The sequence below is a fragment of the Podarcis bocagei genome, assembly GCF_964188305.1.
Source record: "Podarcis bocagei genome assembly, chromosome: 10".
In the NCBI taxonomy this organism is placed as follows: domain Eukaryota; kingdom Metazoa; phylum Chordata; class Lepidosauria; order Squamata; family Lacertidae; genus Podarcis; species Podarcis bocagei.
Genome location: NC_138135.1, coordinates 64,096,165 through 64,112,602, shown reverse-complemented (window position 1 = coordinate 64,112,602; position 16,438 = coordinate 64,096,165). Strand labels below are relative to the sequence as shown.

The window sequence follows — 16,438 nt, the reverse complement described above, 5'->3', positions numbered from 1 at the left end:
CGGTGCTCATCTCGCTTTACTGGCCGAGGGAGCCGGTGTACAGCTTCTGGGTCATGTGGCCAGCATGACTAAGCCGCTTCTGGTGAAGCAGAGCAGCGCACGGAAACGCCATTTACCTTCCCACAGGAGCGGCACCTATTTATCTACTTGCACTTTGATGTGCTTTCGAACTGCAAGGTTGGCAGGAGCAGGGACTGAGCAACGGGAGCTCACCTGGTTGCGGGGATTCGAACCACTGACCTTCCGACTGGCAAGCCCTAGGCTCTGTGGTTTAATCCACAGCGCCACCCACATCCCTTACAACTTGGTGTAGATGGGGTCAAATAAATTCCGCATGCATAGGAGCACTGTAGCATTCTGGTGAAAATTGCTGCCGTTGGTGGGTTTTGTCTGTGGACAGGAATGGAAATCGATCAAGTGAATGCCATTGGTATTTGTAAGAGCCTTATGCATCATTGAAGCAGTGATTTCTGATTTCCTAATGGGATGGAAGAGAGTTTGCCAGCAAGCAAGCACTTTGGCTCTGTTTTTCTCCTGTACAGCAGCATCCCTTCCATTCAGGAAACGGTGCTGTCCAGACCCAAAACATGGTGCAGTGATGCAAACGAAGGAATTAGACCAGGGGTCGGCAAACTATGGTCCGTGAGCCAGATCCGGCCCAATTGCCCTCAGGATCCAGCCTGCGGACATTCTGTGGGTCGGCAATTCTGTTTGTTATTTGTTTCCATTAATTTTTTTTCAGCGCTGCCATTTTGGGTGGCGCCATTTCCCGCCCCCTCTCACACTGCAGCGCCTCCTCCCTCCCACCTCCCCCCCCCCTGCTGTTATGTACTAAGCTTGGATCCTAGAACAGTAGGCAAGTAGGAACCTAGAATGCAACAACTGATTGGCTTGCAGGAAAAGACCAAATAAAAAAATTCCTTCCTGTAGCACCTTAAAGACCAACTAAGTTAGTTCTTGGTATAAGCTTTCGTGTGCATGCACACTTCTTCAGATACACAAGTGTGCATGCACACGAAAGCTTATACCAAGAACTAACTTAGTTGGTCTTTAAGGTGCTACAGGAAGGAATTTTTTTATTTTGACTATGGCAGACCAACACGGCTACCCATCTGTAACAGGAAAAGACCAATCAGACTCCAGGAGGAAGTTAATCACCCTATTAGGCTGGTAGGATCATAGAATGCAACAACTGATTGGCCTGCAGGAAAAGACCAATCAGGCTCCAGGAGGAAGTTAATTAGCCTATTAGGCTGGTTGGATTGTAGAATGCAACAACTGATTGGCCTGCAGGAAAAGACCAATCAGGCTCCAGGAGGGAAGCAGAATCAGCCAATCAGATGGGACTCATTGTGTAAATAATGTATATAAAAGCCTGAGGTTTGGGGGGCAATTCAATCACTGTTTTACAAGCTGCAATAAAGAGCATGAAATCACTACAGGACTCTGAGTATATTTCACCTGCGTAGTGGAGGAAGGGGGCTGGGATGAGCTAGCTGAGCACCATTTTGGGAAGCGCCTTTCCGGAGCCAGCCAGCCCTTTCAGATTGCTCATCCCTCCACCACCGCCAACAGCCTCTGCCGCTCGCAGGTCTGGGGGACGGTGAACCAGCCCCCTCCAAAAAATGCTTGCTGACCCCTGAATTAGACCAAGGCACTCGCCCATTGCAAAGGGCCGGTTAACAGTAGATACCTTATGCATATAAAATTCTGCAAGGAAAAGGTGGCAAGCGTTGGAGAAAATCAGGAAGGAGGTGGAAGCTGACAAGCGACAGCTTGCACTCTGCAAGAACCTGGGTGGAACAATACAATCCTTCTAAACAAGATGAAAGCAGAGGTTCTCACCAGCTGCTTTTTACCGTATTTCTCGCTCTATAGGATGCACTTTTTCCCCTCCCAAAATGAAGGGGAAATGTGTGTGCGTCCTATGGAGCGAATGCAGGCTTTCACTGAAGCCTGGAGAGTGAGAGGGGTCGGAGCGCACCGACCCCTCTCGCTCTCCAGGCTTCAGGAAGCTATCCGCAAGCCTTCGGAGCACTGTGGGAGTGCCCGCCGCGCTCTGAAGGCTTGCAGATAGCAGCCTGCAGCCCGAAGCCCGGGGAGCACTGTGCAGCGCTCCCCGGGCTTCAGGCAGATATCCGCAAGCCTTGGGAGCCGGGTGGGAGTTCCTGCCGGGCTCCCAAGGCTTGCGGACAGCAGCCTCCAAACCCGACCTGGTTTGGAGGCTGGCGGTGGGGGAAAGCAGCGCTTCTCCCCACCGCCAGCCCCACAAGCTTGGGGGACAGCGGGGAGGCGGAGCGCTGCCATCCCACTGTTCCCCGACCTGGTTTGGAGGCTAGCGGTGGGGGAAAGCAGCATTTCTCCCCACCACCAGCCCCACAAGCATGGGGGACAGCGGGGAGGCAGTATCTTGTAAGTGGTATTGATCAGTAATAAATGTAAGAAATCAAAGCTCACACAATTGGGATGTGTTCCCTAATCAATACCAATGCTGAGCATTCTTTTTTGTTGGGGGTGGTTTCTGACAAAATGGGTGGATTTTTTTGGAATTCCTAAAATTCCAAAACAATGTGGGGGATGGGAAGAGATGGGAAGCACCGATTCGGCTACAAGACTGCTTTTCCTGCACAGAAAATCCCACACGTTGCTTTCTTTACAGTTCTGATACCAGAAGTCAGCCACTGCTGTAATGGCAAGTTATCCTGTCCACTATTTACACTACTTACTTTAGTTGTAAAGGAGCCAGTTCTTGCATAATGGTTCAGCATCTGATCAATGTGGAGATTATAGTAATCGACGGCATCCTTTTTTATCGTCCAGTAAAAGGTAGTTTCTTCATTTCTTACCAACCTAGACTGGCCCAAAGAAGACTGCATTATGATTCCACCAGGAAACTCCTATCCTATTAACCCAATATTTATTTATTTCATAAAAATTTATCTACTTGCACTTTGATGTGCTTTCGAACTGCTAGGTTGGCAGGAGCAGGGACCAAGCAATGGGAGCTCACTCCATCGCGGGGATTCGAACCGCTGACCTCCTGATCGGCAAGCCCTAGGTCTGTGGTTTAACCCACAGCGCCACCCGTGTCCCCCATGAGAGGACTGCCAGTATGCAATTGGAAATGAGGTGATTAAATGCTCTAGTCAACCCATCCAGACAAAACGGTCCTTGCTACATCTCACATGGCTGTGGTGGCTTTGAAGGTTTGGGGAAACTGCAAAATCTTTCAGGGGGAGCCTGAAGGAGGCGGAACCTCAAAAACAGCCCATTGAGGATGAAGCTTGCTCCATGGCCAAAATATTTTGCCCAGCGGTGGAGAGGTGTGTAGAAAACCAGGGGAATGAAATCCAGAGCAGATTTCTCATATATATTTCACAAAGGTTGCTTCACCGGAGCGCTCATTACCTCTGTAACCTTACCATTATATCATGGATGTCATTTGAATTGGCAACCTGACCTTCCTCATCACGCAAAGTAGTTTTGCTTTCTTTTCAGAGAGCCGTGAAAAATAACAGAAGAGGAATCATCAGTGTGTTGTTTTCAGACAAATCAAGGAGATTGCAGCAAATTAAATTGAGCAGGAACTCATAGGAACTGAGTTCCCTTACCTTTTAAAAATTAATTAATTACCCAATTCCTAAGCCAAAATTCCACCTATATCTGCAATCAATAAAGTTGTGGCCATTTCTAATCCAGTTTATTAATCCCATTTTACAGTTAGTAACTCATTCTGCTGAAAAAGTTTGCTGACCCCTGCCTATATGGCAACCCATGGCAGAATTGCTGGTTTTTTGGCAGATTTACTTTAAAAAAAAATAGCTCAAAAACTATTGGGTGGGGGGAGATTTTAGTGTCCAGATTTTCACTTTTTGAAATATGGCAACCCTAGCTAAGCTTCCTTTCTCCTTGAACTGAGTGACTGACCACCATGTGATTCTTCATCTCGGGGTAAAAATGAAGGTTTTCAAATTTGATGGGAGAAATAGTTACTACACTGTAGTGTTGAGGCAAACTGACCCCCAACATGTATTAAGCATGGGAGAAGTCTAGTTTCACAGTACAAAACTCATCTGAATTAAGAACTGAAATCTCTTTCTTTCCGCAAACAGCATATCCATATATGTATGTCCTGTCCACCGACTCTTTTCACCTGCGCGGATTTTAAACATTTCGTGAGTGAGCCTTCTCCTTAGCTAGCTAGAATGTTTGTGAGCATTCTGTGACATTGAAGTAGCTAAACCAAGAGCTATGGGCAGTGCTTTTTTTTCCTGGGGGGATGGAGTGGTACACAGACCCCTAAACATTTTGTGAATCGAAGTTTGGCCTCATTGAGGGGCAGTATTTCAATATGAGTAGGAAAATGAGAGTACCCCTAAACTTTTTTTTAAATAGAAAAAAAAGGATGGCTATGGGAAACTTGAAGACTGGCAACTCTTGTCTGTGAGAAAGAAAGAAATATGCAAAAGCATGCAAAGCATTCTCCCTTTCCCCATGATAATTAAGTTAAACCATTATGAACTACCAAGGTACCCACAATAACTTTTCCCCCTAAAGGTCAAATCAGGAAAATATAAACTTGCACGTTTATTTCTCATATTTTTATGCCAATTTCTGCACAGATAAAAAGCAGGGGGGAGTATTCGAAAGGGTTAATTACATTTGAAGGGCTCTTACCAGATTTGGCAACGTGTTCAGCGTCATTCCCTTCCTCTTTGTGGTCCGGAATGTCGCCTTTAACGGTGTGCTTTCTCTCTACCCAGCCTCTCTTCCTTAAAGCTGCACGGATTACCGGATAAGGTCCGCAGATTGTAAAAATTCTCTTTTCCTGAAATCACAGGCAAATGCCTTTCAGGCTCAGAGCAGACAAGATGGAGGAGATCTCTGATGGACAGCTCCCACAGTTTCATTTTTTAGCAATTTAGCATCCCTATACTTTTTTTTTAGCAATTTGGCATCCGCCTCCTTGGACAGCTGTTGGAGGCCTTGCTGCATAATACTTAACTGTCCTGATTTTCCCAGGGCACCCTCAAATTACAGAAGCCATCCCAGTTTATGATTCGATCGCAGAATGTTCCGTTTTCCACCTCCAGCAACCGAGAAGAGTCTTGTATGAGTCAGTGAGATGTTGGCGATGGCGCTGGAAACCATTTTCTAGGGCTCCTCTGTGCAGCAGTGTTGAGAGGCCATCATTGCAATTGCCCACAACGGAGCAACAATACATCAGCCCAGGGCATCGTGGGCAGTGACAACGAAAATTCCCCCTCAGAGCAGCAACATTAGTAAAGCCCTCTGAAACCTGGAGCCAAGCTTGCCTACACAGCTGCTTTAAATGTCAGCAAAGTAGCACTGGTTAGCCTCTTCTCCCCTTGTTATTCCCTAGTCTAAAAGCCACCCACAAATTGAAATTCACTCTGAAGTGGGAAACATTTAAGTACCTGGATGATTTCCTCCTTCAGGTCCAAATGTCACTTCAGGGTGTGGGGAGGGGGGCAATGTAAACCAGGAGAGTGGTATTTGAAGAAAGGATCTCACTCACTTCACCAGCAGCCCTTCCTTTTTCTCAAAAGAGCCATGTTTTGAATCGGGGCTGCGAATTACAGCCATACCTCGGAATGAATATGCTTCAGGTTAAGCATTTTCGGGTTGCGCTCTGCGGCGACCCAGAAGTAATGGAACGCGTTACTTCTGGGTTTCATCGCTCGCGCATGTGCAGACACTCAAAATGACATCACGGCATGCACGGAAGCAGCGAAACGCGACCCGCGAACAGGCAGTCACGTGTTACGTTCGCTTCAGGCTGCAAACGGGGCTCCAGAACGGATCCCATTTGCATCCAGAGGTACCACTGTACATCAAAAGGAGTGAGGAAAATCCCCATGATGCAATCCTAAGGATGCTGTATTATCCTTTGAGCAGGAGTTGCACATGTAACAGAGATCTGTCTCCCTTTGTCAGCTGTAGAAAAGGCAGAGCCTCGTGTTTTCAAATGCTTGGCAATAGCAGGAATACCAGGCCCTGAAGCTTTTCTGTAGCCATCGGTGCAACTACAGTGGTACCTCAGAAGTCAAACAGAATCCGTTCCGGAAGTCCGTTCGACTTCCAAATTGTTTGTGAACCAAGGTGCGTCTTCCGATTGGCTGCAGGAAGCTCCTGCAGCCAATCAGAAGTCGAGGAAGCCCCGTCAGACATTCAGATCCCAAAGAACATTCGCAAACCGGAACAATCACTTCCGGGATTGTGACATTCAGGAGCCAAAACTTTCGACTGGCAAGGCATTCGACTTCCAAGGTATGACTGTACAGCTCTCATAATACCTAGATTCCCACACATGCACAAAAGAATCTAATGTACCCCGTAGCCTATGTCTCTCCTAGCTTGGATAAGGTCCTCTCCATTGTGGCAGCGGCACAACCACGTCCAGTAATTCATACAAACTTGGGAGTAGCAAGAAGAGTCCCACAAAACTGCAGGTTAGGATTCTGGGCCCATCAATAGGAACATCACTGCCCAAGCTTACTTCCCCTTCGTTGTTTCCGAGCAGAATTCAAAGTGTTGGTGCTGACCTTTAAAGCCCTAAACAGCCTTGGTCCTGTATACCTGAAGGAGCATCTCCACCCCCATCGTTCAGCCCGGACACTGAGATCAAGCTCCAAGGGCCTTCTGGCGGTTTCCTCACTGCGAGAAGTGAGGTTATAGGGAACCAGACAGAGGGCCTTCTCGGTAGTGGCGCCCGCCCTGTGGAACACCCTCCCTTCAGATGTGAAGGAAATAAGCAGCTATCTTCTCTTTAAAAGACATCTGAAGGCAGCCCTGTTTAGGGAAGTTTTTAATATTTAATGCTGTATTGTTTTTAACATTTGATTGGAAGCCGCCCAGAGTGGCTGGGGAAACTCAGCCAGATGGGTGGGGTATAAATAAATTATTATTATTATTATTATTATTATTATTATTATTATTATTATTATTATTATTATTCCAGTGATCTCCACAGTGCTATCCAAGAGGGTGAATGTGTCAAGGAGAGCTCAAGCCATGGTGGGAAAGGCTATCCTCCAAGATCTCTAGGCCCTGACACGTTCCTGGCAATGTCACGGAGAGCACAATGGTGGCTACAGGCTCTTTGAACCATTCCAGTGCCCTCAAGTGTCCATGCCATTCAGAAGAACTCTGAGGCGGAGCTGTGAGAAACAGCAGCCCCAAAGCCACTGAGTTGATCTGCACCTGGTCTGGCTCTACCTCATCACTCCGTAATAGCAACTTCCTAGGGAGAAATAATAAATGTGAAGACACCTGAAAGCACTGTTCGAAACTCCCATTTTTCTAGGCACATTTTGTGACAGGGAATTCCATTAGCAAGAGCAGTTTCTGAGCTCTCCGCGCAGTACTGCGCCTAAGATTTCAGATTACAACTGCTGAGTGGAAGGAAAGGAGGACCTTTTTCTGTCTCCCCGCTTCCAGCTACTTTCTGAAGACTGGAGAAGAGACCCTCTTAAGAATATTAGGGGGGTGGGCAGAGGAAGGACTGGGCCATGTGAAAAATGAACATAATATTTTAGCTGCAGTTCATGTTCAGCTTTGTATTCTTGTTACAGTGGTACCTCAGTTCCTGAACGCCTCCATTGTCGAACGTTTCAGTTCTCAAATGCCGAAAACCCGGAAGTAAATGCTTCCATTTTGGAACTTAAACATGAGATGCAACTTCATCTGAGTGCAAGAAGCTCTTGCAACCAATGGGAGGCCACGCCTCGGTTTTCAAACATTTCAGAAGCCAAACGATCTTCCAGAACAGATTACATTCAAGAACCAAGGCACCACTGTATATACAAAGCACACCTAGACATTCCATTGTTGCACCCATAACCTAGGTTTAAGGTGCCATTTAGCTCCTAGATTTCATATCTTTGTTTTTAACACTGCCTGAAAGTGGTTTGAGAGGCAGACGTCAAGTCTCCTGATATGCATACAGATATTTCTGTTCTCCAGTTTCTGCCTCTGGACAAACAGCTGCAGCAGGGTTTGACCAACCTGCAAAACCTGTTCACCGGAGGCAAAAGTGGAATAAGTCCAGAACATTGAACAGAGAATCTCTTTTTCACACTTTTTCTTGACTCTCAGGGACGGGGAGGTTGTGTCTCCAGACGCAAACTGAAAAATTGGGAAATATTTATTATTTGCAAACTGCTGCTAAGTGTGCTTTTGAGTTTCAAGCAATTGATTTTTTTAGAATCTTCCTTTTTTTTGTTTGTTGTATGCATTCTGCTTTCTTCCTCTTTCAGAATCCACGCTACCATATTTATTGAAGCAAATTTGTTATACGCATGCTAATAATACAGTACAACCAATAAACACTTTGGATAAAAAACTATTTCTAGTCACATATACCCTGATGGCCTTCTCTGTTAAAAATCTTGCAAGTTTGTATTTGTCTATTTTGGGGGGAGGAGGCAACTCTTCCACAGTCCTCGGGGTCAGCTCTAAAAGTATAAAGAAAATATCACATTACCAAAATAAACAAGAAAAATACAAAATTGGTTATTCAGTCAATACAAAGCTTCTTTTGTAGATCCCATTCACATACACCTTTGCCATTTATAAGCTGTGCTGACACAAGAGAGAGCTAAAAATTAATCCCAGGATGAGAGAGAACAATTTAGCATAGAATTTCAGCATCAAGTTATTTATTTATTTTTATCCCTTTCCCTTATTTACATCTTTATCATCTACACCTACATAAAAATATATCAAGGTGATATGCCACATCAAAGAACAAAATCAGCAAAAAGCCAGGTTTGGGGCAAGTACTCTTTGGTGGTTGAGCCCCAGCAGAAAATTAAAATCACAAAATATGCAGCAAAGTAAAGAGTAGAAATCTAAGTTATGAAACCTTTAAAATGTGCCCTTTTTGAAGGAACTTTGTTGTTGTTTAGTCGTTTAGTCGTGTCCGACTCTTCGTGACCCCATGGACCAGAGCACGCCAGGCACTCCTGTCTTCCACTGCCTCCCGCAGTTAAGTCAAACTCATGCTGGTAGCTTCGAGAACACTATCCAACCATCTCGTCCTCTGTCGTCCCCTTCTCCTTGTGCCTTCCATCTTTCCCAACATCAGGGTCTTTTCCAGGGAGTCTTCTCTTCTCATGAGGTGGCCAAAGTATTGGAGCCTCAGCTTCAGGATCTGTCCTTCCAGTGAGCACTCAGGGCTGATTTCCTTAAGAATGGATAGGTTTGATCTTCTTGCAGTCCATGGGACTCTCAAGAGTCTCCTCCAGCACGATAATTCAAAAGCATCAATTCTTCGGTGATCAGCCTTCTTTATGGTCCAGCGTTGGTCCATGGGGTCACAAAGAGTCGGACACAACTAAACGACAAAACAACAACAACAAAGTTCCTTCAAAAAGTTTCCCTCTTCCCCTAGCATAGAAAAAAAAGACCACACATTTGGTGAGCTAAAAGTGGTGTACTTACAAACTCTCCAAATGTCAGATTCATGTGTTTTCAGTACATCATTCAGAAAACACAGGCAATAAAATTTAGTTAAAGTGGTGGTAAGTTCCTAAATTATTGGTATAGGAATACAGTAAAGGGTTGTTAGAGCTGTGTGGTCTGAATTTGGAGCAACCAGCTCCAACCTCTTTAGACGCTGAGCTTCACAGATAAATGGAAGGGAAACAAAGGCTTAATTACCTTCCTTCCACAGTGACCTAGCTAAGCCTGGCAGGACAGCTTTCTCTATGGCATTAACCCCTTCATGCATTAATTAGCCTTAAACATGTTGGTTATATGAGGCTGGTTACCCCACACCAGGTGCTGATGCCACCAGACTAAGGTTACCAGATTTTTTTCCAATGAATCTGGGGACACTTTTCAACTTCCTACTAAATAGAAGGATTTTGTCAAGGGACTGATTTGTAAATCCAGGGACTGTCCCCAGGAAACAGGGACGTCTGGTAACCCTACACGAGACCTATCGTAAAAAAGTTACATGCCATAGCTGAAGAAACATACATCAGTCAGCACTGAAAACACGCTCACGTTTTAAGAGGGAAGAACATCAAATTAAATAAAATCAAACTAGAATTTTGAACACTGTGCAAATGCCACTGTAACACGCAGCCAGTTTATTACAACACTCAACCCATTTATTCTCCAGTAAAGTTAGCCAAAAGTAATGGCAATAAGCCCTTTAACACCCAGGCCTTAGGGCTTGCTCTTAAAACTCTGCCCACATATACTCTTAAGTCTCTGCCCACACAGAATGAGGCTTTATTGAGTTTCCCCCCCTCTCTTTACATGCCATTACAATGAGGAACATTCCACGTGAGCGGAAGCTGAACCCGGAGTTGATGCCAAGATCGTTTGGGGGATTATCATCCTGAATTAACAATCCTTGCACACGTAGACAGGAAATGCACCCACCCCCACCCCCAGTTATTTCAGCTGCACCTCCAAGCTAACATCCTGGGGCCAGTCTGGACTAACCGTGAACTTTGGTTTGACTTTAATAACAGAATCGCTCTCGGGGTTCTAGGTCCCTGCCCACAATGGGAGATTTCTTCATAGATCATGTAAGCTGAAATAATTTTAGATTTTTCCATTTACCCTTCCAGCAAGGTGTGGAACAGTGGCGAGATGTTATCCGCACGCCACACCTACCCAACAGTTGCTTTGTTTCAGGAAAGTCGAGAATCACTATTGAACGCTGTAACCCTATGCATACTAACCTGCTAAGAAGCCCCATTGAATTCAAGGTGTTTTACTTTGGGGAGCAGCGAAGCCAACTTGCCCCACACATTGAGGGGGCCTGACATCACCAGCACTCTCCCAGCGGCAGCAAGCTGGGGAATGGGTCAGTGGTGGGGAGCACAGAGAGTGAAAATCACTGTCTGCGCCTCCCGCCTCAACTGGCCCCACTTGGCGAGTCAGCCAGTGGTGAGGGTTAGCGGCCCCTTCATTATTTGGGGGGCCCTTGGCCCCCTGACCAGAAATATTGAGGGGGCTGAAGCCCCTTCCACCCCCTATAATTGGCGCCCCTGTCCAATTTTCCTTCAAATACCCATATTATTTTTGTTTGGATTTCCTGTCAGAATACACTCAAAGCACGAATCAACCTTTCTGACCCAATTCCCCATACATTTCTTGAACACAAAGTTGCTGGAGACATACCAGGAAACAGTCCCTGGTGGCACGAAACTACAGGAAGGCAATTGTCTAAAGCGATTTTCAGGAATTTTTGAGATGGGAGTTCAGGCTTTGCCAATCCTGTTAGAGGGACAATAAGAACAGAATAACAGGAAACCTGAGAAACAATCCATGAGGTAGCTAGAGCAGTGTTTTATTTATGCGACATAATAATACTACGTTAATTTATGCCTGCACCACTGAACATGGGATCTTTTACAGTAGCCCATCGGTAAGATTCCTCCTAACAAACAGAAAGAATACACTTCCGGGAAGTAAGATTACTTAAGATTACATACCAACAGACACAGCTGCACCTTCAACAAAGACTATAGTTTTTTAAAGATCTCTGAGTATCTTCCTAAAATCTTTAACACGTTACATGAGATGCGCATCTAAATGTGCTTTTAAAGGTACAGACTGTTTGAGAGGCAGCAGTGCTGGAAGGGCAAAATTTGGGGTGAGCAGTAATTGCGTTATAGGACTGCTGGTAAATGCCACATTTTTACCTCAAATATATACCGTATTTTTTGCTCTATAAGACTCACTTTTTCCCTCCTAAAAAGTAAGGGGAAATGTGTGTGCGTCTTATGGAGCGAATGCCGGCTGCGCAGCTATCCCAGAAGTCAGAACAGCAAGAGGGATTTCTGCTTTCACTGCACACTGATCCCTCTTGCTGGTCTGGCTTCTGGGATTCAGAATAATTTTTTTCTTGTTTTCCTCCTCCAAAAACTAGGTGCGTCTTATGGTCTGGTGTGTCTTATAGAGCGAAAAATATGGTATATTTTTTAAAAAGCAAACAAACCTAAACCTTCAGAGGGCAGGCCTATCACCCTCACTCTGATATGGCTTCATGTTGCCAGGGTGATGTCAGAAGCCAAGCTTCTGACGTTATCACCCTGGCAACATGAAGCCATATCAGAGTGAGGGTGATGCTTTGTGCCCTTACTTCGGAGTTTTGTGGGTGATAATAACAACACAATGGCCTTCTGGTTTTGAAACTGGTGCCCAGGAGCAGCAGCTGGGAGCAAGATGACAAAGTTGTGCATCATGGAGTTTCATGCGTCAGAGAACCAGTATCGACTGAGATTCTCTGTTGAGCGTACATGATTAACGTAAGAACCTAAGATTTCCTTTACATGAAACTGTAATATCTCATCCATGAATCCTATTTCTAACAGTGGGCAACCACTCGCTCACTCAGATGTGCTCTTATGAAGGGGACGAAATCCTATGCGTACTTACCACATAACACCGGTCTTGAAAGACCTACATTGGCTCCCAGTACGTTTCCAAGCACAATTCAAAGTGTTGGTGCTGGCCTTTAAAGCCCTAAACGGCCTCAGTCCAGTATACCTGAAGGAGCATCTCCACCTCCATCGTTCAGCCCAGACACTGAGGTCCAACGCCGAGGGCCTTCTGGCGGTTCCCTCACTGCGAGAAGCCAAGTTACAGGGAACCAGGCAGAGGGCATTCTCGGTGGTGGCACCCGCCCTGTGAAACGCCCTCCCACCAGATGTCAAAGAGAACAACAACTACCAGACTTTTAGAAGACATCTGAAGGCAGCCCTGTTTAGGGAAGCTTTTAATGTTTGATGCATTACTGTATTTTAATATTTCATTGAAAGCCGCCCAGAGTGGCTGGGGAAGCCCAGCCAGATGGGTGGGGTATAAATATTATATTATTATTATTATTATTATTATTATTATTATTATTATTATTCCTTTCTCCTTCTGTGATGGAACTCCTATTTGGGGACTTCCCTGGCTTTTTTCTGGCCCATGTAGGACCAGTCTGGATAGTTAGCCTTGGTGAAGACTTGACATTTTTATCCCCAAAAAAGTTTTTGGTTTGAGTTTCCACTGAAAGGAGGCTGCATCTTAATGCATTAATGTTGTATTTTAATCTTGTTTTTTAAGTTGTATTTTGATCAATTGTTTTATATCGGGTGTTAGCCGCCCGTCTTGGCTGGGGAGGGCGGGGTATAAATAAAATAATAATAATAATAATAATAATAATAATAATAATAATAATAATAATAATAATAATAATAATTACAATAATAATAGTAGTAGTAGTAGTTGTTGTTGTTGTTATTATTACCTATTACCTGGGAGTACAGGAGTCAGCAAAACTTGCTTTGGAGTAAACATGCATAGATTTGGGCTCCCCGATCACCTCTGTGGAAACCCATTTCACAGGAAGTTGGGACATAAAGCTTTCTTGATTTACTATTAAATAAAAAACTTTAATCTATATATATAGGTCAACAGAACTGACTTGAGTTTGGATTTGGAAGACCATGCTTCTGGCTCACAAACTCACTGGATGACCTTGGGCAAGTCCTGATCTTAGGTTGCCACAATGGACAGCAAGAACCCAGCAGTGGAAGAGCGTCAGTGGCTACCACAGATGGGAAAGGAATCAGATTTGTATTGGCGCTTATGAATTGTTACCGCAAAGAAGCAGTGTGTAAGGTCATGTCACCCTATTTGGGGGTCTTCTCTAAAAATATTAATTTGGAGCACTTTGATCCTTTGATTCCCTAGCTATGTAAAGATCTTGAAATCCGTTTTTTTTCTTACTAACTTAAAATCATTTTTTTGCTGTAATTAGTAAGACAAAACGAAAATGATTTGCAAACACTAACGATTTTCTCCTTCATGTTTGGCCTCTTCGTTTATAGGTACCAGGAACGGTTTTCTTTCTATATGCAGCCGGTTCATCCTGTCATTGTTGCTTCACTGCTTTGCAGTAATCCTGCAAACTGAGAAAGATTGAATAACTGAAAGGTGCAAAGAGGCTACACATACAGCCAAATATTTAAAAGTGCACTTTATGATAGGTAGATTGTTATTACAGTGGTATCTCAGGTTACAGTTGCTTCAGGTTATAGACTCCGCTAACCCAGAAATACTACCTCGGGTTAAGAACTTTACTTCACGATGAGAACAGAAATCGCACGGCGGCAGTAGGAGGCCCCATTAGCCAAAGTGGTACCTCAGGTTAAGAACAGCTTCAGGTTAAGAACAGACCTCCAGAATGAATTAAGTTATTAACCCGAGGTACCACTGTACATGCTTTAGACTAAACGACTAAACAACAGCAACAATAGTTATACAAAACCGGTGAAAGCCAAGGATGTCCCAGGCATGTTTTACTGATCCTGCCGTTTCTCAAGCTCTTCCAGTTTATCCTTAGCTGCGTTCTCTCTTCAAAGGAAAGCAGTTTTTCTTTCTACCTCCTATTTTCTCTCTGCTACTATCATTTCATTGGGGTGCACAGAGGTAAGCTATTATTGTTTCATATGGGCTACAGTTGAGTTTAGGAATAGAAAATAGGTTCCAGGGCATTCTGCTTAGAATAATTCAGACAACAGTTTAGGTAGCATCTCATGCCTGGTTTTTATAAATTCTGCCAATCCATTGAAACCTGGCTGTAATAGACCAGCAACAATATCACTGATAGATGCTATAAATGATAAGCTATCATTGGCCAGTTACAGTTATGAAACATGGTATAAATCCATCACTGCTTTTAAATTAAACTTGTTTTCTTCTTCTCAGCCAAACCAGGTAAAGGTAAAGGGACCCCTGATAGTTAAGTCCAGTCGCAAACGACTCTGGGGTTGCGGCTCTCATCTCGCTTTACTGGCCGAGGGAGCTGACGTTTGTCCACAGACAGTTTTTCTGGGTCATGTGGCCAGCATGACTAAGCCGCTTCTGGCGAACCAGAGCAGTGCATGGAAACGCCGTTTACCTTCCCGCCGGAGCAGTATCTATTTATCTACTTTCACTTTGATGTGCTTTTGAACTGCTAGGTTGGCAGGAGCTGGGACCGAGCAACGGGAGCTCACCCCGTCACAGGGATTCAAACCACCGACCTTTTGATTGGCAAGCCTAAGGCTCAGTGGTTTAGACCACAGTGCCACCCGTGTCCCTGCAGCCAAACTAGGGCACCCCTCTAAAGACCATATGCTAGACTTAGATAGCCTCTGTGAAGAAAGCAAATCTCAAATAGGAAATACTAGGGAATCTGCCATCATTACTCTCAGTGAAATTCTTCTTTCAGGAAGAATAGAATTACATGTTCCCCATTCAGTCACTTCCAGTCCAACGTCTCCTTGTAGAATCAACAGAGACACAAAATGAACAGATCAAATAATGCTTTCTGCTGTCACTGCAAAAAAAGAAGCAGCTGTGTATATGTTCCAACAAACCACTTCTGTGGATTGATGTGAGAGGTCAGCTGTACATCAGATTCTCCCACATCATTCCATAAAGGATCTTAAGACATATCACGGGTCTATGTAGTCAGTTCTTTGATCCTCCTGCTCTCCGCGTCAAATATATATGTATTATACCTGGACATCTCAAAAATGAAGTTATTGGCTTTAAAAGGACAATGATGGCATCCTTGACCGTTTTCCCTTCCAAATGCTAATCTTACCCTCCAGGGAACAGCAAAGCTCCTCTACTTGGTGACACTGGAGGCTCCTTGCTTAGTCCCTTTCCCTCACTAAGAGTTATCCATACTCTCTCCCTAACTACCATTGTGACCTTTGCAGGTAGGCAACCCTGTGCATTCTGGGTGGAGGAGCTGTAGCTAAAGCAAGCTTTTCTGTGGTAGGGCTACCTCCCAATGTTTAAAAACTTAACAGACTTTTTCTTTACTTTTTATAGTTACTAAGATTTTTGTTCAAGCCTCCTTGATAGTCACTGGAAATATTTAGTTGCAAATTTTGAAATGATTCTTGGCAAATGAAGACTGGGACAATAGCACAGGGGTTCTAAAGTGGTAGACAGTTCCTAGTTTGAACACATGTCTTTGTAAGAAGACCTAATCTTGCCTTCTGAGTCAGGATTTGATTGTGCAAGAAGCCTTCGTTTTCCTTTTTGAATGTTCCAGTTCAGCATTCAGTGTTTGTTTACTTGTAAGAACATTACTCTGGGGCTACTTGAATACACTCAAACTTTTTGAAATGATGTAAAAACTTAATTTTACCCATGCAGGCGTTTGCCTCAAACTTGGTCTTACAAGTTTTTTTATATTTTAACGACTATATTTTAGTGTTCTCTGCTCTTAGCGTGTAAATGATTTTTTGAAATAAATACAATTCATAAATTATTACTGGGGAGTACAGAGAATTGTTTGCCAAATCCCAGCATTCTCATCCTTTGATATATACTTTATAGTCCAAGTATTCTGTGTCTCTGTAGCATTTCTAAACCTCCCTAATATTCTGGCATCAAACAAAGG

The 16,438-nt window shown here is 44.2% G+C and overlaps 1 protein-coding gene across 3 annotated transcripts in view; it reads right to left on the bottom strand.

Moving 5' to 3' along the window:
* TTLL8 (tubulin tyrosine ligase like 8) overlaps positions 1–15,721 on the bottom strand; it is a 42,224-nt gene extending 26,503 nt beyond the window's left edge. For 2 of the 3 annotated variants that reach the window (XM_081211543.1, XM_081211541.1), the window contains exons 1-7: positions 15,629–15,721; positions 13,830–13,946; positions 11,164–11,259; positions 8,386–8,477; positions 4,678–4,828; positions 3,423–3,490; positions 2,727–2,855 (exon numbers count right to left, since the gene is read on the bottom strand). In XM_081211543.1, the coding sequence (XP_081067669.1) occupies positions 2,727–2,855; positions 3,423–3,490; positions 4,678–4,828; positions 8,386–8,477; positions 11,164–11,259; positions 13,830–13,905 (612 nt within the window). In that variant the 5' untranslated portion in view covers positions 13,906–13,946; positions 15,629–15,721. Of the gene's footprint in view, positions 1–2,726; positions 2,856–3,422; positions 3,491–4,677; positions 4,829–8,385; positions 8,478–11,163; positions 11,260–13,829; positions 13,947–15,542 lie in introns of all 3 variants that reach the window. The other variant, XM_081211542.1, reaches the window with a different exon arrangement.
* Between the last annotated feature and the right edge of the window lie 717 nt (positions 15,722–16,438).